At 41.7% G+C, this 24,484-nt stretch overlaps 1 protein-coding gene across 2 annotated transcripts; it reads right to left on the bottom strand.

The window, feature by feature from the left end:
• Positions 1-880: 880 nt before the first annotated feature.
• mybpha (myosin binding protein Ha) lies at positions 881-24,290 on the bottom strand. Of its 2 annotated transcripts, XM_031311440.2 has the most exons (13): positions 24,012-24,290; positions 22,713-22,772; positions 22,358-22,423; positions 21,444-21,578; positions 20,725-20,892; positions 16,604-16,692; positions 16,305-16,500; positions 15,776-15,915; positions 9,469-9,628; positions 8,700-8,836; positions 4,600-4,786; positions 3,953-4,009; positions 881-1,199 (listed from the first exon to the last, which is right to left on the bottom strand). In XM_031311440.2, the coding sequence occupies exons 1-12, from the start codon at positions 24,232-24,234 to the stop codon at positions 3,975-3,977; spliced, it is 1,596 nt and encodes a 531-aa protein (XP_031167300.1). In that variant the 5' UTR covers positions 24,235-24,290; the 3' UTR covers positions 881-1,199; positions 3,953-3,974. The 2 variants fall into 2 exon arrangements, with proteins under 2 accessions (XP_031167300.1, XP_031167302.1); XM_031311442.2 differs by lacking the exon at positions 22,713-22,772 and having other exon boundaries at positions 24,012-24,289.
• Between the last annotated feature and the right edge of the window lie 194 nt (positions 24,291-24,484).

Below are 24,484 nucleotides of genomic sequence, written 5' to 3'. Positions count from 1 at the left end.
CTTCAATTTCAACCTGTTCAGTACATGTCTTTTTTTCAGCAATGGGACTTTGCGGGGGCTTCTAGCTGATAGCTTTGCTTCACATAGCCTTCTTCTGATCGTAACAGTACTCACAGGTAACGTTAAGTCTTCTTTGATTTTCCTGGAGCTGATCATTGGTTGAGCCTTTGCCATTTTGGCTATTCTTCGATCCATTTGAATGGTAGTTGACCGTTTTTTCCCCACATCGTTCAGGCTTTGGATGCCATTTCAAGGCATTTGAAATCATTTTGGCTGAGCAGCCTATACTTTTCTGCACTTCTTTATATGTTTCCCCTCTCCAATCAACTTTTTAATCAAAGTCCACTGTTCCTCAGAGCAATGTCTGGAACAACCCATTTTGCTGACTATTTCAGTGTGAAATGCACTATAACCAGCATGCACAACATTTGCTTCCTTCCTTAAATATGGGCCATAACTGACACCTGTTTCTTCACAGAATCAATCACCTCACTAATTGAACACAATACTGCTATTATTTTGAACATGCCCCTTTCAATTACAGATTCAATTACACAGAATGAGCAGCATGCATGTCATGACTGTTGGATCTGTTGGTTTTCTATGACTATACAACACTTAATAGTAAATTATTTGCCATGTAGAAATATCACTTCTACCAAAAAATTTGATTTATGAGGTTAGTGATGTTGGACTGCTATTATTTTGAACACAACTGTATATGCATGGCTGGTTAACATTTTGTTTGTAATTTGGACAAACCAACTCTCTAATCACAATGCCACCTTGCAACAGATCTGCCTATATACCACTATACTTTAAAATTGCTAGCAAATTATGAAAATAATGTGTGAAATTTGTGTAGAAATCCATACAGTCATGTTTAAAGGATCACTGTTTTATTGAGTAGTAGATATATATATATACAGTATATACTGTAACAAACAGCACATGGACACAGGCAGAGAAAAAAAAACATTGTAAATATAGCCTTACGTACATGTCACCAACTAAAATAATAGAATTTGGCAAGATTTCTTTCCTGCATACTGGAAGGAGTGAGTGAGTCAGGATTGGTATGCGTGGAAATAGATAGAAATAATAGAATGGAGATGTTGGTTTGTTGTTCTGTCCCTTTCTTCATTATGTACACACTGCTGCTCAGACAGCAACGACTTTTTCTCTCACCTCCTCAAACACTGGAAAAAATAAGAGACACAGAAAGGGTTAGATGGATTTATTTTACACACACACACACACACACACACACACACACACACACACACACACACACACACACACACACACACACACACACACACACACACACACCTTAAAACACAAGACCTGGACTTCTGATGGTCCTTTAAAGGCACTGGTGGAAAGATAATTAAACAAGAGAGTTAAATGGGGTCATGGGGTGTTAAGGATCACTTCAGTCAGGAATGTGCTCGGGGAAAGTGTGTGTGGATTTGTTTGAGGTTTTGTATTGTGTGTGTGTGTGTGTGTGTGTGTGTGTGTGTGTGTGTGTGTTAGTTAGAGACAGAGATCCACTGCGTATTTTCCATTGAGGATTATCTGGCTCGCTTTCTGCCCTCTTAGCCCATTCTACCTTCTTCACACAGCACTCCACTCTGCCTGTTGACTCGTGGTAATGTGAGGAGTTCGGCTGTGTGTCAAATCACCTGGAGTAACTTTTAGAAGCTGTGGAGTGCCGCGCTGACATCATCCCTAATCCCCACCTAAAGGCACTCCCGGCCTAATCCCTAGTTTTCCCCTTGAGGGGCCCTCCCATGTGTGGCTGTGCCTTATAGGACTGCATCCTGACATTCTATACAGACCCACAAGCATAGTCACATCATCTATACGGCACAGTTACACCTAGTATGAAAAAAGCGTCTTTGGTAATGTGATCACAAGTGGGACAGCTGTAAATACAGTTGTGAATGCACCCAAACACGGCGAGGATGCATTAAGATGTGATCACTCGAGGCAGGCATGTGGCCTCATTTTCAGTATAGTGTGAACACACACACACACACACACACACACACACACACGTGTCCCTGACCGTAATGAAGGTCAGCTTTGTAGTGTGCATGTAGCATAACAACTGCATCCAGTTTATTTGCTCATGTCGAACAACTAAGACGAGGAATTGAGGCCCTATATTTAAGGTTAAGTACCCAAATGACACCGCAATCTTCCTCTAAGTGTACACCTGAATGCATAATGTTAAGTATTTTCTGTTTGAAACCGTCAACTAGATATAAACACAATCCAGGATCAGCAATTGTGTGTTTACATGTACTTCAAAGTACTGTACGTATAAGTTGGGGATATTCTACATGTATCTTATCGTCAACAAAACTAGAAGTATTGCCTGTGTAGCAAAGCCTGATATATGTTATTCCTCTGTGTCATAGATCTCCATTGTTGTCCAAAAACTATTAAAAACACCTCAGTGAGCCACAACGTTGCACTGGAAGACATGTTTCTTCATTACCATGATCACTAATATGATATGAGGGAAATTTGTCTTGGACTCAAATGCTGCACACATATAGTTGTAATAATATATGCCTCCATAATTTATTAATAAAAAAAAAAAAAAGAACAGACAACACTAGCCTGAACTAGCTCGCAGGGGTCACACCATTTATTCAAAACTGGACAGGTTTCTTTGAGAACCTACACTTGCCAATTTTGGTATGAGAATAACTGCATATAAATGTGATGGAAGTAGGATAGACATTTACATAATGACCAAATTGCATTCACACTGTTGTCATAGACTAATCACAGTAGAAGGCAGCACATATAAACATGCTATTTAACTCACTGTCTTCATTTAATTAATGTTCATTTTAATGGGGTGTAGGCCATGCAGATTCTAGTCAAGACCAATTTATACTAAGATGGTGTTCAGTAAGTAGAGAGGAGCAACAAGGAGACGAGAAGAGAGGAAATATATGAGACTAAAAAATATTAAACAATGTAATTGGCCCCTTGTTTTGAGTGTACAGCAGCAGGCGTGGAAAGTGATAGTGTTTCACAGTGCCGTAAAAAGAACCAGTGGTATGTCCTTTACAGTAAGATAAAACCATTATCCTTCACTCTTTAACTCTTTTACAACCTTGAACTATCCTGTGCATTCTTCTACCAGCATTTTTAGTCATCCGTCTCATCATTTATCACTGCTCAAATGTCTTTTTTTCAACTTTGTTCCTTCTTTTTTTTCTATCTTGCCACACTCTCTCACAACTCCACACTTAATTTTTTTTTTTTTAAATATATATATATATATATAGGCTTCTGCTGTCAGCAGTTGAAATGACACTGTGAGCAAAGCCTCCTGGCACTCTGTGAAAGGCTACACCACTCGAGCATTTACAAAGCTTAAATGAAAGTGCCAATACCAAAACCCGAATGTGGCTGCCTAATAGTGAGGTTATAAATAGAAATGTTAACGCTGTAAAAACAGCAAATTTGGTATTTCTATTTGACTGACATTAATCTTTGCCACATTACCGCATCCAAAAGCAGGGCTTGAAACGTACAGTACAAGATGTACAGAGGAGGAAGGTGGAGAGGAGGGAGCAGAAGTGGGCTGACACATATGAGAAGGAAAGAGGAGGGCAAGAGGGAAGGATACATGAGTTGTGCGTTGGTTTTAATTTGATGCTATGGGTTTAAGAACACTGCAATACATAGCTGGTTAGCTGGTCAGCAGGCCTGGGCGTATTGTCTGCCAAATTGAATATCAAACAACTGTGTCAGTATCTCATACATGTATGAAAGCAGTAATGAGCAGTGTTAGTGGTAACACATGATTAAAGGACATATTATACATACATCGTGATGATACGTTGACACGTTTGTGTCCAAAACACTGGACTACTGAACAATCAGTCCCTCTTGCACTGTATTGATATTTCTCTCTGTTCCTTACCTTTGGAGGTTTGGGTGTTGGTTTATTTGTCCTTCTCAGCTCCTGGAAGAATAACCTCTGTTGGGAGAGGAATATACAGTTTATTTATGTTTTTAAATGGATTAAAGTTCTGGTATATTATTACAGTTATAATTTGGAGTTGACCAATAACAGGTTCTCCTAATTCCCCACATGTAAAGGAATAGTTTGACATTTTGGGTAATAGGCTTATTTGCTTTCTTGCTGAGAGTTCATGAAAAAACTAAAAATCTATACCACTTTCCTGCCTGTAAGTCAGCAGCCAGTTAGCTTAGCTTAGCATAAAGACTGAAAACAGAGGGAAACAGCAAGCCTGGCTCTGTCCAAAGGAAACAAAACCAGTTTTTACATTTTGGTTTTTGTACCAATTAAAAAAACAAGACATAACTCGTCAATTAGTGAACTGTAGATGGGCTTCCACACTAGCAAAGCTAACCAGCTGCTGGTTTTAGATTAATATTTAGGGCACATAAAAGTGGTATCGATCTTCTAATCTAACTCTTGGCAAGAAAGTGAATACGCATAGTTCCTAAAATGTTGAACAATTCCTTAAAGAGATTCTGTGACCTCAATAGATCTGGACTGTGTTCACTGAAAACGTTATACTTCATTTGTCTCTGGATACATACGTTTGACCTCCAGCTTGCAGGAGACTGCGGCCTCTCCCTGGGCGTTCTTGGCTATGCAGGTGTACACACCGCCATCAAAGGTGCAGGGCTTGCGGATCTCGAGGGAGCAAATCCCCTGGTTAGAGATCTTACGAAACTTGGGGTCGTCACCAATGATCACCCGATTCTTCAACCACTCGATCTTTGGCTGAGAGAACGAGGGGAGACATTTATAAGCTACAGCATACCTCAACTATACCATCCCTGTATTGTAGTAGTGTCACTCTCAGCTCATGTTGATGTTTGGAAAATATATTCCCTGACTTTTCTGTGAACAGTGTCTACTTCTTTCTATCTGTAGTCTGTGATATCTATTTACCATCACCACATGGACTTTCAGTCTTTCCTGTATCACATTGGACATCTAAATTAATCAATGTGCTTACTTCTTTTCCCAAATTGAACCTGTTGCTAGAAAGTCTAATATTACACAGCAACCCTATTAATCAGAACTGCATGTAAACAGTATTACACGTGTTTTTAAACAAACTGAACATTTGAGTAGACTGGGCTTTCAGTCGGTTGTCAACTTGTCTTCCAGCGAGCTCAGACAGTCTGTGCTGAGTGTGACAGTTGGGTAGAATGAGAGTAATATAAGTCTCCTCCGGTATGTGCCACTCTGGGCTTCAGTGACACTCTCCGTGCATGGATTTTCTCATGGTCCAGCTTCATGCAAGGTGACTCTGGTTATTGGATGTCAGCTCAGCTGATGCATTTCATGTTTCAACCCTTCTTCACTGATATATGTAACATACTGTATATAGTTCTGCGTTGCTGCTTACGGCAAGTTTTTAAAATAGATGTTTCTTCTATTTTAGGAAGTTCAGAAGCTGATGCATGAGTATGGATGGTAAAAAACCATCCATATGAGTAATGTAGGTTATTCTCTGATATTCTCTAATATTAATTGAACTAAGCAATTGATGTGCATGGTGCATCACCCAGGTGGGTGCTACACATTGGTGGTGGTGGTAGAGAGTAGTCCCCCCCCCCCCCCGAAGCGCTTTGAGTGTCTATAATAAAGTGCTATATAAATGTAATGAATTATTATTATTATTATTATCAATGCATAGAATCTGAAATCAGCCCACAAAGGCGTGATGATTACTATGAAAAGGATTTGGATGTATTGTATTTTTAGCCCAGCTAGCGGCGCTTCTCTATGGATGGAATTGTTGGTCAGTTGTGTCTGCCTAGCACTTTGGTCCAGACTAAAACATCTCAACAACTACAAACTTTCATGGTCCCCAGAGCTGCTGCGACACTGCGTTCCGCTCCAACACGAAAATAGAGCTGTTAGTCTTGTTTAATAGACAGAGGTAAAGACAATATAACTTGATTCACTCATCTCTCCTGCTCTAATAACTTTATCTTGCTTTCTCTCTTTTCTTATTTCTGTCTTTGGGCATCCATGTGTTTGGATGTCACAGGGATGGTCAGTCACACTGATAACAGTGCTGCAATCTGGACGGGTGGCAGAAATAGTACCTTTTGTGATACAGCAACATCTCTACTTAGCCATGATAGGACAACAGGCTATAAATATCATTGTCTCTTCTTTGACTTCCCTGCTTATCTATCTATTCTCTCTATTCTCCCTAACAGCTCCCAATGTAGGCTCTGCCTCTATATGGGACAGCTCTTTATCAGACACAGCAGGACAACTTATCACACTACATGCCTTTCTGCTGGACCTCCCTCAGCAGTCCTTAATGACCTGAAACAAGCACATGCTATTACACAAGTGTCCAAAGTGTAAAATAATTGAATGTATATGTTATATAAAGAGAGAGATACAAAAGAAAGAGAGAGGAAGAGCATGCACAAGTGGGGGATGGAGACAGAGTGAGTGTTCGAGAGAGATAAATGAAACTGAAATAGTATTTTATGTAATCCAGTTGTTTGTAATTATATATAATGATGTGGCTTATAGTGATGTGTGAGGAAATACCGTTGAGTGTCTGTGAATGGTTACATTGGGAGATTAACCTGTGACAGCAGTTTCACATGTATGGGGTCAGACATGGCGGTCTGACGTGGGTTAAGTACACAATCAGAGCTTGTGGGTCTCCTGTATGAAAGATGTATTGAATGCCTCTCAGTAGATGGTTTTTCTTTCACAGCTGCTACGACTCGGTTGCTTGCTGGTCCACAGGGACAGGCACTTAAGACTCATTTAGACATAGTGTGCCAACACATGCCACATTAACCCTCATGTTGTCCTCGGGTCAAATTTGACCATTATTCAAAACTTATATATATATATATATATATACACAGTCATGTGAACAAATTAGGACACCCATGTTAAAGTTGACTAAAAAGAGGAATAAAAAAATCATCTTTAGGAAATTGATCTTAATGCCTTAATCAAAAAAAATCTTTAAGGACACCAATTTTCTTTGTGAATGAATAATGTATCGTAAATACCGTACCGTTCACCATACCTAGAGATTGGTTCATGATTTTATTTCAGTTAGCCTAACAGCTGGTTTGATTTGCATTGAGAGATGATTTTATGGAAAGTACCCCATGTCAATCTCTAGGTATGGTGAACGGTATATGATGATGTGGGGGTATTTTAATTCCAAAGGCCAAGGGAACTTTATCAGGATGCATAGTATCCTGGATCCATGAAATAACTGGCCTTTAAAAATAAAAATCTGCCTGCCTCTATGGGAATTTAACATAGGGGTGTACTTACTTATGCCCCCTGTATTTTAAGGAAATACATTTATTTATTTACGATACATTATTCATTCACAAAGAAAATTGGTGTCCTTAAAGATTGGATTTTTCCTTATTTTTTTAATTAAGGCATTAAGATCAATTTCCAAAAGATGATCTTTTTAGTCAACTTTAGCATGGGTGTCCTAATTTTTTCACATGACTGTATATATATATATATATATATATATATATATATATGGATTTCTTTTAACCAAATTGCCCAAAAATAACATGGATGGTTCCATACAAAATCTTAAATACATTAATGTTGGGTGTTATATTTAATTTAATAGAATCCATTTTCCTCCCAGACCACAGATGTGATTATTTGCTGGCATTAAAAATAATTAAATGGTTATGTAACAGTATCCTGACTAAATCTGTTGAAGTATGTGATAATCCATCAACAAACGTTTCTCTGATTTTATTTTAATTAGTCATAATTTATAACTTTGTGCTTTTTTAACTAAAAAAATTGCTATAATTTCACATAAATGAGGTTCACTGACCATGAATTCCAAACATAAGTGTAAAACTAGTGGGAATAAGTTGGAATGAAGTTGTCTAGAAGGTGTAACACAGAATTGGGTGATAAGTTATGTTTTAAGCTTTACAGCGTGCATGATCGATGGGAAGACAACACAAGATTTAAAAGAAAAATCTCAAACCAAGGTTTCTGGACCTTTTCAGATGTCGCTGAAACTACAGCTACAATATCTACGGGTACCAGTCCCTCTTCTCTTGAGTCCTTGCATTGGCTTGTGTGGTCAAATTCAGGCTTGAGCCTACATCAGTTCCCCATTTGTTTTGTCTCAACTACACTGGCATGTGCAGACTGTCCAAGGACACATCATCAACTGCCTTTTCCACCTTGGCCTGCCACCTAAGGCATCTGCGTCAGCCAGGCAACAGTAAAGATATGTTTAACTAGAGCAGCAGCCGCCAAGAACAGACATAATAAAACTTCACATAGAAATACCTGTGCAAGCCTTCCCCCACTGCTATAGTGGATCTTTATAGCAGTGACATCAATACCTCATTTGAAACAGTATATCAAACGCTTAAATGATTTATCAAGGGTCCCCAGTAAGAACAAAACTGTTCAAATATAGAACAAATTGTTGGCATTAGCTATCAGTGAGGCATAATAATATAATAATACTAGAATACTCCTGGACACGATGCACTGATAGGATATACTATAGGTGGTGCAACAAACTGCACATTAACTTGAAAGGTCATGGGCCTTAAACATGAAACTATAAAATGATCCATGGGCTTCTATGCAAAATGCAGTGTGTGTACGAACAGTAAGTGTACGAGTGTCTGACCTTGGGGCTGCCACGGACAGAACACAGCAGCTTGGTGGTGTATCCCACAGTGGCAGCGCGGTCATTAAGGGGTGTGGTGAACTTGGGTGCCTCGCTGAAGTCGTGCTCCGGGTACTCGGGAGGCATGTAGACTATACCTGTGAACACATGGAACAAGGTTAAGATCCAGTGACGACTTCTTGGTATTTGTCAATTAAATTACAATACCTGTCTGTACTTAGTATGTAACTTTTGCTGAACCACCACCACCATGGCTACAAGAGTGTACTTGGTTGTTCGCAAAAAAAGTGACAGAAATAGTTGTGTCAAGACTGAAAAAAGAGTGAGAAGTTCAAACCCAGCTTACTCTGTCACTGGCCAATCACAGCGTAAAATGGGTGTGAATGTCAAACCGTTAAAGAAATGGTCAGACACAGCCCTATTCTTTGCAGAGAGGCAGGCACAGGTAAACACACACACACACGCACACGCACACGCACACGCGCCATCTGTCTTAAAGCTATCGCAGCCTCTTAAAAGTTATTTCAGTAGTGGCTGAGCACTAGCCAAGAGAGCTAACCACATATGATTGAAGCAGTGCCAAGGTCATTTCCACTCCTCAAGTCTTCATTCTAAAACACACACACAAACACACACTCAAGACTCTCACACACTTACCCCAGCTCATTAAAGTATAAGTACCCACTTGTACTGCATCCCTGCCACTAAACTCTTCATCATATCAACAAATTGACCGCAGAAGAATTAAGGAATGAATCAAGAAGGTCACCTGTCTTGTGGATGGTGGCCACCTCCTTGGTAACAGTGCTCATTTCACTGATACCCACTTGGTTCTCAGCAAACACTCTGAAGATGTACGAGTTGCCCATGATGAGGTCTGAGACCGTGGCAGTAAGCCTGTGGTAGTGCTCCAGCACCGAGAACCATTCCTGCAAGTGGAGACCCCCAGTTTAGTACAGCACGGATAGAAAATTATACAGTGATGTGATTATACAATCAACCCATCATCAGCCTAATATCATCAGGATGGCACATAGAAGATGATTAGGATGCCTGTTTTGGGCTAATTCTCTCTACTCGATGGAGTGTGATACAATATTTATGTCCTCGCCTAGGAATGTAGTCCGCGCTGTATTATTATAGGTTCTGGTCGTTGTTAAATATTTTCAATGCTCCCTGGCAGCAACATCCTCTTACATCTGGTTAGAGACCATTTCAACCATATTGTAAGTGGTAGAAAAGAGAGTGGGGAGGAGTTGATGTTTAAATACTGCGTTTAGTTCAAGAAAGATCCAGGTCCCAGTCTAAACTCACAGCTAGACTTTAACAGTGGTGTTAAAGAGTCACTTATCTTCATCTGCTCAATGAAGTGACTCCATTGATAACCAAATACAATATGCAAAATTGGCTCAGAAGCTACGCCATAGCAGACGTGCATCTCCTCAAACAATGTAACTACTGTTATGACCCAGCTCTTAGGCCACAACAAATAGGAGACACCCCATGATAAAGTTTTACAAAAATATACTTTATTAAACCAAATCAAAGCAAATTAGACCAAATTAAAGTATTACAGGGTACCCCCAGGATTCTCCAAGTTCAATTTAAGACTTTTAAAGACCTTTTTAATACAACCTAGGATGCAATTCCCTGCGGGTACCCTGAATTATCAAGGTGTGGAGTGTGGTTGTCAGTGGTGTAAGTGTGCATGAATGATGGATGTGTGCGAGTGTTAAGTGCAGACAACTAGAGCAACATAGCCAAACCAAACCAACGGATACGAAGGGAGTGCTGAAACTGCAGCAACAACCAGGCAGGCAAAGAGAGCTCAGAGCTGCACTGCAGCCAGGCTTAAATAACCTGGGAACACTCAACAATCCACCTGCAATGTCAGCAGAAGAGGCACTGCAGTATCTCCAACGCTCCTCTGGAGATACCACATGAAAACAGCAAGGCCTCGGATTGGTCAGCATGTGGTACTTGTGTTTACATTACATTATATGTCATTTAGCTGACGCTTTTATCCAAAGCGACTTACTATACTGCCGTACAAAGCGAAAAGACCGTAACTCAATTTTGGTCGAAAATGAGTTATTGTCATTTTTGGAACATTAAAGATCTGCTTTATCATGTGGACAAATATCTTGAGTCAATTTTATTGTTTTGGGGAGAAAATTGTGTTTTGTCTTTGCCGTAACTTCAAAAGCCGTAGAAAAGCCAAGGCAGAATACCGTAACATCAGTTACGGTTCTTTGTCTTTGTTTCATGGCACTTCAGAATGCTCAAATTGAGTTACGGAACTCTGTAAATGCGATGCCCGTGCTGCACGCGTGCGCGTGCACACTCACGCACACACACACACACACACACACACACACACACACACACACACGTACCTGATTGGGAAAGATACCGCTACGCTCGTTAAGTAAGTAGGCAACAATAAAATCTAAAAGTAAATACATATCAATACCCACTCACCTGTCTACAGGCATACACATGTAGGAAGCCATATATTTACAATTAGGGCTGTCAAACGATTAATCGCTGAATTTCTATAGTTAATCGCATGTTTTATCACATAATTAAAATTCTATTTTGCATTTCAGAACTGTTTTTAAGTACATATTAACAATGGAAAGAAATTCTTACCAGTGTATCTTGACTGGGAATCAAATGAATGCAAAGAAAGTTACTTTATGAACTTGATTTTAAGATTTGTATTTGTTTATTATTTATTTATTTACTGTAAACAAAAGAAAAATGTGTGAATCTAGTCACACATTTGAATCTAGAGTCAATATAGTGTGCAGTAACTCCTAAATAATTTTGATTACTCACTGACGTCCAGTGATCATCTTGCATCCCTTTGCAGCAGTTCCAGTTGGGCTGCTTTCTCCGTGTCGTACAGGCTGTGTATGCGTGAAACTACTGTCCCCCTCGACGGCAATGTATGAGACGGGTCAGAACATGCCAACCGTAGTCTTTAAGACCCGAGTCTTAGAGCGGTAGTCGAAGGTGGAAGAGCGGTAGTACTTTTTTTGGATTTGGTTTCATCTGCAGGTTGACAAGTAGCACTCGCCAAAATAGTGCTTTGCCTGAGCCTGCCAGCATCAACCAGTCACGTTAACTGTACTACTATGCTTAGCTCGTAGGTGGTAGCTCAAGCTTGACGTACTTCAGTGATATTTTAATTCGGCTTTACACAATGTGCATATGACTTTCGACCCATCCAGGAGTTTTGGAAAATAAAAAGCGCCATTCAGAATTGTGTTGCTGCTGTCTTTCTCCATCATGCCTGCAGCCTGCAGCAGCAGGATGTGTTAGAGGAAGTATAGCAAAGGGTCAAAATAGTAGCCTGTTAGGCACAACGTGAAGTTGAGTGAAGTGAAAATACATTAATAAATGGCGGCATGCGATTAATGCAATTTAAAAAAATCAGCCGTTAATCGCATCGCGATTAACGCATTAATGCTGACAGCCCTAATTTCAATCTCTGTCTGGGCGCAGTCCACTCTCGTCCACCGCGCTGTTTACACAAACACAGCTCTACTCTACTCTAAATAGTGAATTTTGACAAACAAGCTAAAACAAAAGCTCTCTTAGTTTGCCACAAATCTTGAAATTTGGACAAATTCTTCTAAACTGAACTGCTGGCTAAACTAACCATCCTCTCTGCAGAGCATCTATGGATGTATTATAAGACCAAAACAAACCAACGTGGCTACTTAATATGCACGTGAATGACGGCATCTAAATCTAAATTAGTGCCTCATTTCCAAACAGAAGAACATGCTTTATATGCATTAAAACATCAAACACTCTCATTCTTAATTGAGAGTGTGTGAATCAATCATGCAACTGCCTGTGTGGTACTAGTATGAGTATGAAATACAGAAAAAACGTATTGATATATCATTTTCATATGATGTTGATAAATGTGAGTCCATTAGGGTTAATATTGCTTACATTTTAAGTAAAAGTTATCATTGTTATCCTAACATTGTGCTATAAAATAGAAGTTAAGTTCTTTTGCCTTGTTAGAATACAGTAACTTCCGAAAAAGGGTCAAAGGTCAAATTTGAGTTAAATTTTTTTTGTTTGTACATAGATTAATACAGGTATACACTAAAAAATGTGAAAATTACAATATTATACCTATAACTCAATTGTCAGGACATTAAGATAACTTTAAAGTCATTTTTCTCAGTTTCACACTCTGGCGAGTTAAGGTCTTTTGCCTTAGTAGGGCAGTATATATGTCAGAGGCTGCACACCTGTGGAGCAACTATGGATTGAGTGTCTTGCATCATTGGTTGATGTATTGCAGTATCGCAAAGGGAACTGAAACCAGATCTCCCCTGCCAAAGGCATGTGTCATATCCACTGGGCCATCACCACCCAGTTTACAAGTTTCAGATGCCAGTAGATGTTGTTCAGTGTGAATACAACATAATGTGGATGTGTTCAGGACTGCTACCAACAGTCTGGATGAGTACACAGAGGCTGTGACGTCATACATCAGCTTCTGTGAGGACTGCTGTGTTCCATCAAGCACCAGGGTGAGTTACAACAATGACAAACCCTGGTTCACAGCCAAACTCAGAAGGTTAAGGCTGGCTAAGGAAGACTCGTTCAGGAGTGGGGAGAAAGACAGATTTAAAGAGTCAAAGTACAAATTTAGCAAGGCAGTGAAGGAGGCTAAACATCGGTACTCTGAGAAGCTCCAACGCCAGTTCTCAGCTAATGACTCAGCGACTGTCTGGAAAGGACTTAGGCAGATCACCAACTACAAGCCTAACACCCCCCACTCCTTCAATGACCGACACCTAGCCAACGACCTGAACGAGTTCTACTGTCGATTTGAAAGACAAAAGGACAGTCCTGACACCATCCCCCACGACACCTTCCTACAGCTACAGCCACTGTTCATCACCTCCACCTCGCCCACCTCAGCAGGGTCCTGGGCCCCCCCACCAATGCCCTCCTTAAAGGTCCCCTCCACCTACACCCCCCCTCCCACCTCAGTGACGACTCTCTCCATTCATGAGAGGGACGTCAACAGATTCTTTAGGAGACAGAATCCCAGGAAAGCTGCTGGACCGGATGCTGTCTCCCCATCCAGCTTGAAGCACTGCGCTGACCAGCTGTCTCCAGTGTTCACAGACATTTTTAACACCTCACTGGAGACATGTCACGTGCCAGGCTGCTTCAAGACCTCAACCATAATCCCTGTCCCCAAGAAGCCAAGGACCACAGGACTTAATGACTTCAGACCCGTCGCCCTGACCTCTGTGGTTATTTGAGCGCCTTGTGCTTTCACACCTCAAAGCCATCACCGACCCCCTCCTGGACCCCCTGCAGTTTGCCTACAGAGCCAATAGGTCTGTAGATGATGCAGTCAATTTGGCCCTCCACTACATCCTCCGGCACCTGGACTCCGCAGGAACCTACGCCAGGATCCTCTTTGTGGACTTCAGCTCTGCCTTCAACACCATCATCCCGGCTCTGCTTCAGGAGAAACTCTCCCAGCTTGGTGTGCCTGACTCCACCTGCAGGTGGATCACTGACTTCCTGTCTGACAGGAAGCAGCATGTGAAGCTGGGGAAACACGTCTCCGTCTCACAGACCATCAGCACCGGATCGCCCCAGGGCTGCGTTCTTTCTCCTCTGCTCTTCTCCCTGTACACCAACAGCTGCACCTCCAGTCACCAGTCCGTTAAGCTTCTGAAGTTTGCGGACGACACCTCCCTCATCGGACTCATCTCTGATGGAGACGAGTCTGCCTACAGGTGGGAGGCTGACCACCTGGTGACCTGGTGCAAGCAAAACAATCTAGAGCTCAACGCTCTAAAGACAGCGGAGATGGTTGTGGACTTCAGAAAGAACCCAGCCTCACCTGCCCCCATCACCCTCTGTGGCTCCACAATCGACACTGTGGAGTCTTTCCGCTTCCTGGGAACTACCATCTCCCAGGACCTCAAGTGGGAGCTGAACATCAGCTCCCTCGTCAAGAAAGCACAACAGAGGATGTACTTCCTGCGGCAGCTGAAGAAATTCAACCTGCCAAAGACAATGATGGTGCACTTCTACACAGCCATCGTTGAGTCCATCCTCACATCCTCCATCACCATCTGGTACGCTGCTGCCACTGCCAAGGACAAGGGCAGGCTGCAGCATGTCATTTGGTCAGCTGAGAAGGTGATTGGCTGCAATCTGCCGCCGCTCCAGGACCTAGACGCCACCAGGACTCTGAAGCGTGCTGGAAAGATTGTGGCTGACCCCTCCCACCCCGGACACAAGCTCTTTGAGCCACTCCCCTCTGGCAGGAGGCTGAGGTCCATCAGGACCAAAACCTCACGCCACATAAACAGTTTTTTCCCCTCCGCCACTAGCCTTATTAACAAGTCCCGGAATCCATCCTGACTCTCTCCACACCCCACCTCTCATGCCACTGTACCTACTCTGCTGTAGCGTTCCTTTTTACTACTGTTTAACTTATTTTACTATTTATTTAAATTTATTTTATCGTTATTAATACATACTGTGTGTATATGTTTATACGTATATTGTTTATATTCTTTTTATCCTTCTTATGTTTGAATGTGTGACATGCTCCAACAACACCATGACAAATTCCTCGTATGTGCAACGTACTTGGCAATAAAGCCCTTTCTGATTCTGATTCTGATAAAGAAAGTTGAAAAAAGGTTCAGTTATCTTTTCCTTTTCCACTGCAAATCGTGACTCCCGCTTTCCATCACAGTGAATGAAACAATGTAGCCTAAATACAGCGACTGTCGAATTCAGTGAATAAAAGAATCTAAACACAGCTACGATGGGGAATATAAATAAAGCATGTCAGGCCTGCTCATATACGATGCATCTGTCTAGTGTTGTGGTGGTGCTTTCAGCATCACTGGGAAAAATCAGACACTGAACTATACTGTAAATCGAAACCTACGCCATAGGCATCTATGGCGGGACTCCCGTTAACCTCTTGCGTCGAGTATAAATCCGGTTTATGTCTGCAACTTCACACTGACAAACCAGTCTGACAATGTGATTGGCCCTACCCCAGTTTTTCTGTCTGCCTTCTGGACGGTGTATCCAGTGATCTCTGTGTTGCCATTATCCTTGGGAGGAGTCCATTCCAGAGCAGCGTTGAAGCCCCAGGTGTCCACCAGCTTCACACTGGCAGGATTGCCAGGCCGTTCTTAGGAGACAAATTACTGTAAGTATGTATAAAAGATTAAAATCATAACCAGTGTGCTCCTCAAAGCATGAAAGGTGCCTGCTCCCAAGATCAAAAGTAAACCATATATTTGTACGCTAATGCCTCTAACGTGAGGCCAAACATTTTAACAGCAGCAGCTGACAGCAGGGTCAGAGGACATCATTGTTAGAGGTGTGATCTATGTTGGCTAGTGCTTTGGATTTCTGCTGGAGCAAGTCACGAGTCTCAGAACCAACAAGTCATCAAGCCAGCTGCACAACCATCTGAGCAGATTCAACAGGGAGGCCTGAAATAAGTCCACTTTCACACCTGTCACACACTCGCATGTGCATCCAAGTGTGTTGTTTGAGTGTGTGTGTGCGGCTCACCCACAATCTGAAGGGTGATGGTGGCTTTGTCTTCAAAGCTGTCCACTTTAACGGTAATCTCGTAAACACCAGAGTCCGCCCTCTCAGCGGTCCGAACAAACAAAATGCTGTCCCTGTCACTGTTCCTGATGCTGACTCTCTTTGTATCCACAGGCTGACCGTCCTTCAGCCAGGACACCGCAGGTTTGGGCTTTCCCTGAGGAGTTGAAAAAAAGACAGACAAGACTGTAAAGTTTTCTGTGCCAACAGTACATGTTATTTATGGTCTATACAGATGGTGTGTGTATGCGCTGGCTTACAAGGAAGGGGATGACCAGGTTGATCTGCTCTCCAACCTGTTTAACAGTGCGTGTTCTGAGAGCGCGGGGAATCCGAATCTTGGGACGCTCTGAAACACAAGAAGTTATACATGATAATCTTCTGCCTTATCCATCATGTGTTTTGACTATTTTATCGACATAACCTGGATACCTACATAAATAAATCATCCACTTGACAACATTTGCTAACATTACCAGCCAGCAGTGTACAAATTGTGTGATGTCCACTTCCTGTTTGTCATGCTCAAAATGACAGGTCAACAAGACCTAAAAAGGTCAGCCACTGCGAGGCAAAGCTGACGAGAGAACACGACTGAAGGAGCTAAAATTAACCCCCAAGCTGGTTCAAACTCATCACAAAAAATCTATTTTAATAATTTTGATAGTAAACTTGTTGGTACACGTGTTCTTTTTACTTTAGTCTTTTAGAAAGGATGTTGATAATACTGTGTGATTTTGAGCTGCAACGATTAGTTGATTAATGGTTAAATAATCTGCAATTATTTCGATAATCTTTTTATCGTCAATTTTTAAGCTAAAATTACAAAAATTCTCTAGTTTCAGCTTTTAAAATGGGACAATTTGCTGCTTTTCTTTTGTCATAAATAATTGAATTTTGGTCTTGGACTCTGGATCAGACAAAACAAACAAATTGAAAACATCACTGTGAGCTTTGAGAAACTCAAAATGACCACTGTTTTCCCCTAGTTGGACATTTTAGAGAATAAACGAATAATTGATAATAAAAATAAAAATAATTGTTGCTTGTAAGATAAATATTATTAACATTGACACTTCAGTCTTTTCGATGTATCCTACTTACACAAAGACAAATATACATATAAAAGAACATAATAATAGATAACACATGGATAAAACTAAACAAAAAACATTTGCTATTAAACTTCACAAACAGTACACTCAAGGGTCCACCATCTGTGTGATTATTAAAGTCATAAATAAATCCATGTCCCAGTCTTATTGATGATAATGAGTAGTCATACAAAGAAAAGGAAAGAGGAACTCAAGCTGAAGACAGTTTCTGTGTGTGAGAGGAAAAGTACAGTATCTGGGCAGAGAGAGACAAAAGAGGAAGACCCCGCATCTAGCAGCTCTTAAAATAGCTTTGGTGATGAGAAACTTGGATAAACCCTGACACAGATGTCATCACACAAACATCACATCTATAAACACTGAAGTACCACAGATTGGAAAAATCAATTGGGTGTGCTCTAGCTGTGGATAAAATTATATGGAAGAAATTGCACCGTGGTTGGCACTTGGGTCATTTACTTATCCACTATGCTGGATGACCAGGTGCTAAGTATCAGAAACATCATCCCTTGCATGTATTGCATAAGCAGCAAATGTCTGAAAAGCTCTCTGGGCTTACAGGATACATCAACCCAAGCTGCTGCCCTCCATCACCCCCCTCACCCTACTGCAGCCTCTGTTTCTCCTCATCCACTCAAAATGCCCTCTTACCTCACTCACCATTGACCTCCTGTCCATCTTTTTGCTCCCCTTCTAACCAGGTGTCTTTCCCAGTGTGTCTCATCCTCCTTGTCTTAGCATTTGTCACCAAAATCATTGCTACAGAGGCTGATATCCAGCTCCTGGAACCATCATTCCCAATTTGGATCAGGTCTCCCTCCAGATTTGGCTCAAACAGTAATCCCTGCTAATCAGCACACTTTCCAGCAATGCCAAGTGTTGCTGGTATTACAGCATCCAGCAGCCGGCAAGTCCTCCTACAAACAATTTATAATCTGTCTTTGTCTCTGGATAAAGTGTCTCTGTGGGGGGCTTTCAGCATATGCAGGACAGTGTGTCTTTATCAAAAGCTTGTACATGTAGATGGGTGTCTGGTCAGGACAGCGTGTGAATGACACACAGCTGAATGTACCCCCCAACAAGCCACCCAGAATCCATCAATTAGGCTCATGTGTCACTGCCCTCAGTTGACCAGCAGTTTCTTGCAACAGTTTGAACCCCGACCAGGAAATACGCTCGGAGACAGTAAGCTGTCCTTCTGAGAGTGGATAACTGGGGCATGTTGGCTCAGGTCTGCACTACGTCAATGTGACTCGTGAGTGCTGATGGAAATTCTCCAGTAACACATTTGTAGCAAGGCAGTTTAAACAAGCAGAGAGGAGGTTGACAGACAGTAGTAGAAACATGAATAAGGGTTCATGTGTCTTTTGAAGCCGTTTTCTGCATTTCTTAACACAAACTAGCATAAGAGATATAGGGCCCTATTTTAACGATCTAAGCGCACGGCGTGAAGCTCCTAGCGCAGGTGTGTTTAGGGCGTGTCCAAATCCACTTTTGCTAGTTTGACGGTGGAAAAAAGGGTCCGTACGCCGGACGCATGGTTCAAAAGGGTTGTACTTAGTGTCTTCATTAATTCATAGGTGTGTTTTGGGTGTAACATGCAATAAACCAATCAGAGTGTCATGTCCCATTCCCTTTAAAAGCCAGGCGCGTTTGTACCTTGGCGCATTGCTATTATGATGGCGGATTTGCACCGTAATATCTTTATTTGTAATCTCTTGCATGTTTGTGTGCTGCTGTGCTTCCCTGTGTGTGTGTAACAGGCATAGTGTGCACGCTGTGCACGAGCCTAGGCACATTTTACTAATTCACTGTTAAAATAACAATTAAATGCTGCGCTATTGACTTTAGACCAGGTTTTTGTTGGTCAACGGTGCGATCACTTCCCGCTGCCTCAAGATAGCAATACGCCAAGAATTCACCTGAACACACCTCCCTGTAAGACCAGCACGCCCATGGGCGCAAAGATGGGCGCAGGTGCATTTGCTATATAAACGACTTGGGCGCTGGACGGGAAATTGACAACTGCGTTGGTCTTAAACTAGCAAAGACACTTGGGTCGGGCTTTGCGCTGCGCTGTGCCAGGTGCAAGATAGGGCCCATAGTGGCTAATAATTCTAATCAGATAAAAGGGACTTTGGAGTGAATTGTAAAAAGGGAATAATGAGAACTCATTATATTAAGGACAGCTTATTTATTGCAAGACATCAAGTGATACCCGTGCCAGACAGTGTGACAGCTAGAGAGCTGCCGCCATAAATTTAAGTGCGAAAGTGACAGTGAGGTCACACTGACAGGAAGTCAATAAAAAACATGGCTGCCAAGATGGCTCATTAGCCAAACGTTTCTCTTTGCCTGACTCAGTCTTCCGTTAAATCATCTTGAAGACGGATGAAGCAGAAGCCATTTAAGAGCCAGACAGTTAACCACTGCAGCACCCGTGTTTAAGACTATATGGTGCAGTGGTGCAACAGGAAAGACTTTTTACCCTGGATCTATCCTGGATCCTGGATTTTATCCTTTGGATGTCTGTGTTCTAATGTGTACATACATTTTAACTGCAAAACAATTCATACACATAGACGGTATATATATATATATATATATATATATATATATATAATGTGTGTGTGTGTGTGTGTGTGTGTGTGTATGTATATATATATATATATATATATACACACATTGTAAAGTTTTATATTTGTAAAGCACTTTTTATTCATGGATTTTGATAAGCGCTAAATAAATAAACTTCATTAGTTTATATTATTCTTGTTAGCTTTACATTTCTTTTAGTCATTTAGGGCGCTACCGGTGAGAATAAAGGTCTATAGACTGTTGCTATTCATTTAATTAAACTGACTGAAGATGTGTGTACAAGTGTAAGCATGATTTACAGCTAATGAAAGGTCTTGTCAGCACCAGTGGGATTTATGTGCATCCATCTGTGCAGTCCATCTTAGGCCCCCGGCAGTTAATACCATCTCTACCTCGCTGCTTGCAGCATGAGCATTTTTACAGATAGGTCATAAGTTACTTATAACCACAAGAGAGCTCCTGATAAAGAGGTTGGAGATAGAAAATTGTCTTTACAGAAACACTACATTTTAGAGTAATCCAATGACATTTTCCACACTTTTGGACACAGTTATACTCATGTACAGCCCCACAGAAGATAGGTTACACATGGAAATTCCCCTTGGGACACTTATTAGTGGTCTGTTGTACAGTCTGTGAAATTGGCTGCTACATTGGCTGCTACTCACCACCAATCTCACGGATGGGCACAGGCTCAGCAAGTGTACCAGGTTCACTGCGGCCACCGGGGTTTACAGCAACCACGCGCACATGCAGCATGTCACCGGCTGTCAGATTCTTGATGCAGTAGCGGTTAGCTGGGGTCAGCTCCTCTTGAGCTACAACCCAGTCTTTTACTGCGGGAAACAGTGTTTGTGTTAGTATGTAGCTTTCAGTGCAGTTTAAAGTAAACATGTCATAGCTTTATAAGACTGCAACATATTTTTTTTACATACACAATACTCCTGAAAATGTCTTCCATTTCAAAAGTGTAAAACATGCTCGATGGTGTTTTTTGCCTCCAACGGCGCCTTCCAGGCAGCTAACCCTAACCTTAACCCTAAACATAACCATTGCCGCGCTGCCTGGGAGGAGACGTTGGGGGCAAAAAACACCAAAGACCGTAAAACATCCCTTAATGGGACATGGTAAGTGGTTTATCACCTGTCGACACAAGTTTACAAACAACCTGTCCATAAAGAGTACACTTAGGCTGCCATGATGAAATCTCAGAAGGCATGCTGTCATCTGAGCAAACGAGTGTTTCTAAAAGTGGTGAGAGGAGATACAGTGACAGCCGGTGAAATGCTGCCTGCCGTATACGGCCTGGACACAGCGATGAGCTTGCCCTCTGACACTCTGGGGACAGGTGCAGCCTCACATACATACTGTACATACACAGACTTACTTCCATCCTTGCAGTACTCTATGGTGTATCCGTCCAGGCCGGAGTCTCCGATCGTCTCTGGCGCGTTCCATTTAATGGTGAGGCTGGAGTCGTTCACATCATCCACAGTTACGTCCAGAGGAGCGCTGGTAGGGACTGAAGGAGGTTCAAACAATGCAGATTAATTAAGGGTTGAAGTGGACAGTAAGATGAGCTGAAATGACACTGAAAATACCCACATACTCTCCATTCTACAACATGATTACATGTAGGGCTGCAACTTATGATTATTGTCTCGATTAAATGATTAATCATTTTGGATAAAATCTCCATCACAGTTTTCTTGAGCCCGAGATGCCGTCTCAAGCTCAAAAAAATATTAAATTTATAAGACAAAGAAAAGAAGCAAATCAACACAATTAAAGATTAAGACAAATTAAGTTTTGCTTGAAAAATGACATTTAAAACAATAAAACGGTATCGAAATAGTTGCAGATAATTATCTTGGACTATCGACTAATCAATTATTCGACGAATCATTTCAGGTATTATTATGAGGGTTTTTCTCACAAACCTATATACAGTTGGGCACATCCCTTACCATAATGAGTCGTCACCTAAGTAGAGCTACAATTAGTCAATTAATTGATTAGTTGATTGACAGAAAATTAACTTGCAACTGTATTGATTACCAAATTATGGTTTTAGTCATTTTTAAATCAAAAGTTTCAAATATTTGCTGCTCCCATCTTCTAAAAAGTGAGGATTTGATGCTTTTCTTTGTCATACATGACAAAAATGTATGACTAAACTGAATATATTTGACTTCAGAAGAGAAATGTTCAATTTGCTCCCATTATAACATCTGTCAGTGACCATGACTGTGCGTTCAAAGCAGGATCAAGCTAACAGCAGAGTGTAAATGTTGGTGTTACCTGCAGGAGGTGGGGGCGTGGGGGCCTTTGGTGGCTCCTCAACTGCAGCAGCTTCTGCTGGAGCAGCTAGCATCAAACAAGCAGGAGGTTATTGTTGTTTTAGAGACAAACACCAGCAATGAGGACCTTATAAATATCCACAGCATCTTTCCCATATAGTGACATTTCAACCTGTCAATCACAGCAGATTTTCACTGGAAAATATATCAAAGTTGGGTTAAGAAACCACTAGTCCTCACACCTGGGGGAATGGATAGCACTTGTTCAATGAATTTTTCAATTAAGCAGTCATCACTGTTTGCAGTGTATTTTGTGGTTGAGTAGTAATGTTGTTTCTATGGTGGTTTATGTTTACCGTCTGCGGGAGCATCTGCAGCGGGAGCAGCGGCACCGTCTTCAGCAGCAGGGGCAGCAGCTAGCGTTAAAATACCATTAGGAAAGCCAATTAGTGACTTACATTATGACATTAGTCATGCAGGTAATCAATCAGTTTCAAGCTTCACATCAAGAAACACTCCACTGAAGCAAGCAGCAGTACAGAGCAATGGGGACGAAACTTTCGGTATTCATAGTGACAAGAACAAATGGTTTTATGACCCAAAAAATGACTCCTACACACATTTTGGAGACAATGTAAGACATTTACACACAGTAGAATACCATCACATGTCCACATAGAGAAAGCTCATGGGTTGGTTAAAAAGACACAGAGCACAAAGATAAACTTACACATGATACATGTACAGACAGACTTACACATGATACATGTACAGACAGAAATACCAGTAAACACAACAGATCATGAGCAAGAAACACACACACCATGTGCAGTGCAAAGTGGGACACACGCACAGCATGCATTACAGCTTGTGTGTGTAGACCGCCTGTGGTTTGAGTTTACCCTCAGTAGGAGTCGTTGAGTCGGCTCTTTTCTCAGTGGCATCAGCCGAATTTAAGGGTTACATGTTGAGGTTAGCAGGCAAAAACAATACCAGTCACCCGATTACCATTATCCACTATTCATGTAAGTCCCATGAATGTTGTGCTTCTACTTGTTCAGTTACTTCTTACAGGAAGTGTTACCCAGGTTGTTACTGCAGGATGCAGCAATTAATAAGAAGGCCTACTGAATGTAATGGCTAGAAATTAGTCATTAACGATAAGATTTACCATTAGCAGCAAGCAAGTGTATTAATTGTTAGGTACCTGTTTGCAGGTAAAGAGATATTACAGTAGATACAGGAAAAATAGGTACGTAGTTATTGGTGTTTTTCTCTCATCAAAGTTTGGAAAAGTGTAATGACTTCTGGGTGACAATTTATTCTATAGTTTAAATATTGTCCTAATTTGCAAAGCTGCAAAGCCTCAACCACTGATAACCTGCATGACGAGTCCACACACACTCATGTTTATACTGTACCTTGAGATGCAAGACATTAGAGGATATTCAAGCTGCACCGTGAACGAAGGCTACTTTTCAACAAGTAACGGGTTGGGTTTAAGAGTGATGAAGCATGTGTTATTACTCCAGCTCGGTTACACTTCAAACCGGTTAGCTAGCATAACCTAGCTAAGATTAGTAAAGTTAGCCTAACAGTTAGCACTCCATTCCTTGTTCAGGAGGCATTTTCGCGAATATTTAGTCCCAGGGTACCTGGAGCGCTTCCTTCAGCAGCGGGGGTGTCCTCTGCTGGGGCGGCAGGGGCTGCTTCTACCTCCGGTGCAGGAGCAGCCTCCGCTGGAGCAGTTCCCACAGGTGCAGCCTCCGCAGGTGGAGCCTCTACAGGAGCTGGTTCAGGCTGCGGGGCAGGCTCAGGTGCTTTCTCGGCAGCCTTCTTGGCTGGAGACTTTTTGATGGGGGCAGGTTTTCCTGGCATCGTACTGACAGACGGCTAGTCCTCTGGATAATAGAGCCAGGAGGGATCTTAAGGAATATATAGTGTGAGGGTTGGTGGGCTTGTAGACAACTCCACCCATCATCCCCTGATTTAGACCCCCTCTCCCCACCGCAGTCACATCCTCATCTCTGTTAGGACCTGTAACCTATGCAGGCAGGAAGACCCTGGCTTGTTTTACTGTACACGTTTTTCCCACATGTGCACGCGAATAAATGTAAGTAATTCCAAA

This window comes from Sander lucioperca, chromosome 12, assembly GCF_008315115.2.
Source record: "Sander lucioperca isolate FBNREF2018 chromosome 12, SLUC_FBN_1.2, whole genome shotgun sequence".
In the NCBI taxonomy this organism is placed as follows: Eukaryota; Metazoa; Chordata; class Actinopteri; order Perciformes; family Percidae; genus Sander; species Sander lucioperca.
Note: the sequence above shows the minus strand (reverse complement) of the source record. Positions and strands in the feature narration are given on the sequence as shown.

What these genes read in the sequence shown, in the direction of transcription:
- mybpha (XM_031311440.2), bottom strand. Translation starts at nt 24,234, where the DNA reads ATGCCAGGAAAACCTGCCCCCATCAAAAAGTCTCCAGCCAAGAAGGCT. An exon ending in CACGCCCCCACCTCCTGCAG is followed by an intron (nt 21,579 to 22,357) that starts GTAACACCAACA and finishes AACCTCCTTCAG; the next exon opens with TCCCTACCAGCGCTCCTCTG. An exon ending in GCCCATCCGTGAGATTGGTG is followed by an intron (nt 16,693 to 20,724) that starts GTGAGTAGCAGC and finishes CTTGTGTTTCAG; the next exon opens with AGCGTCCCAAGATTCGGATT.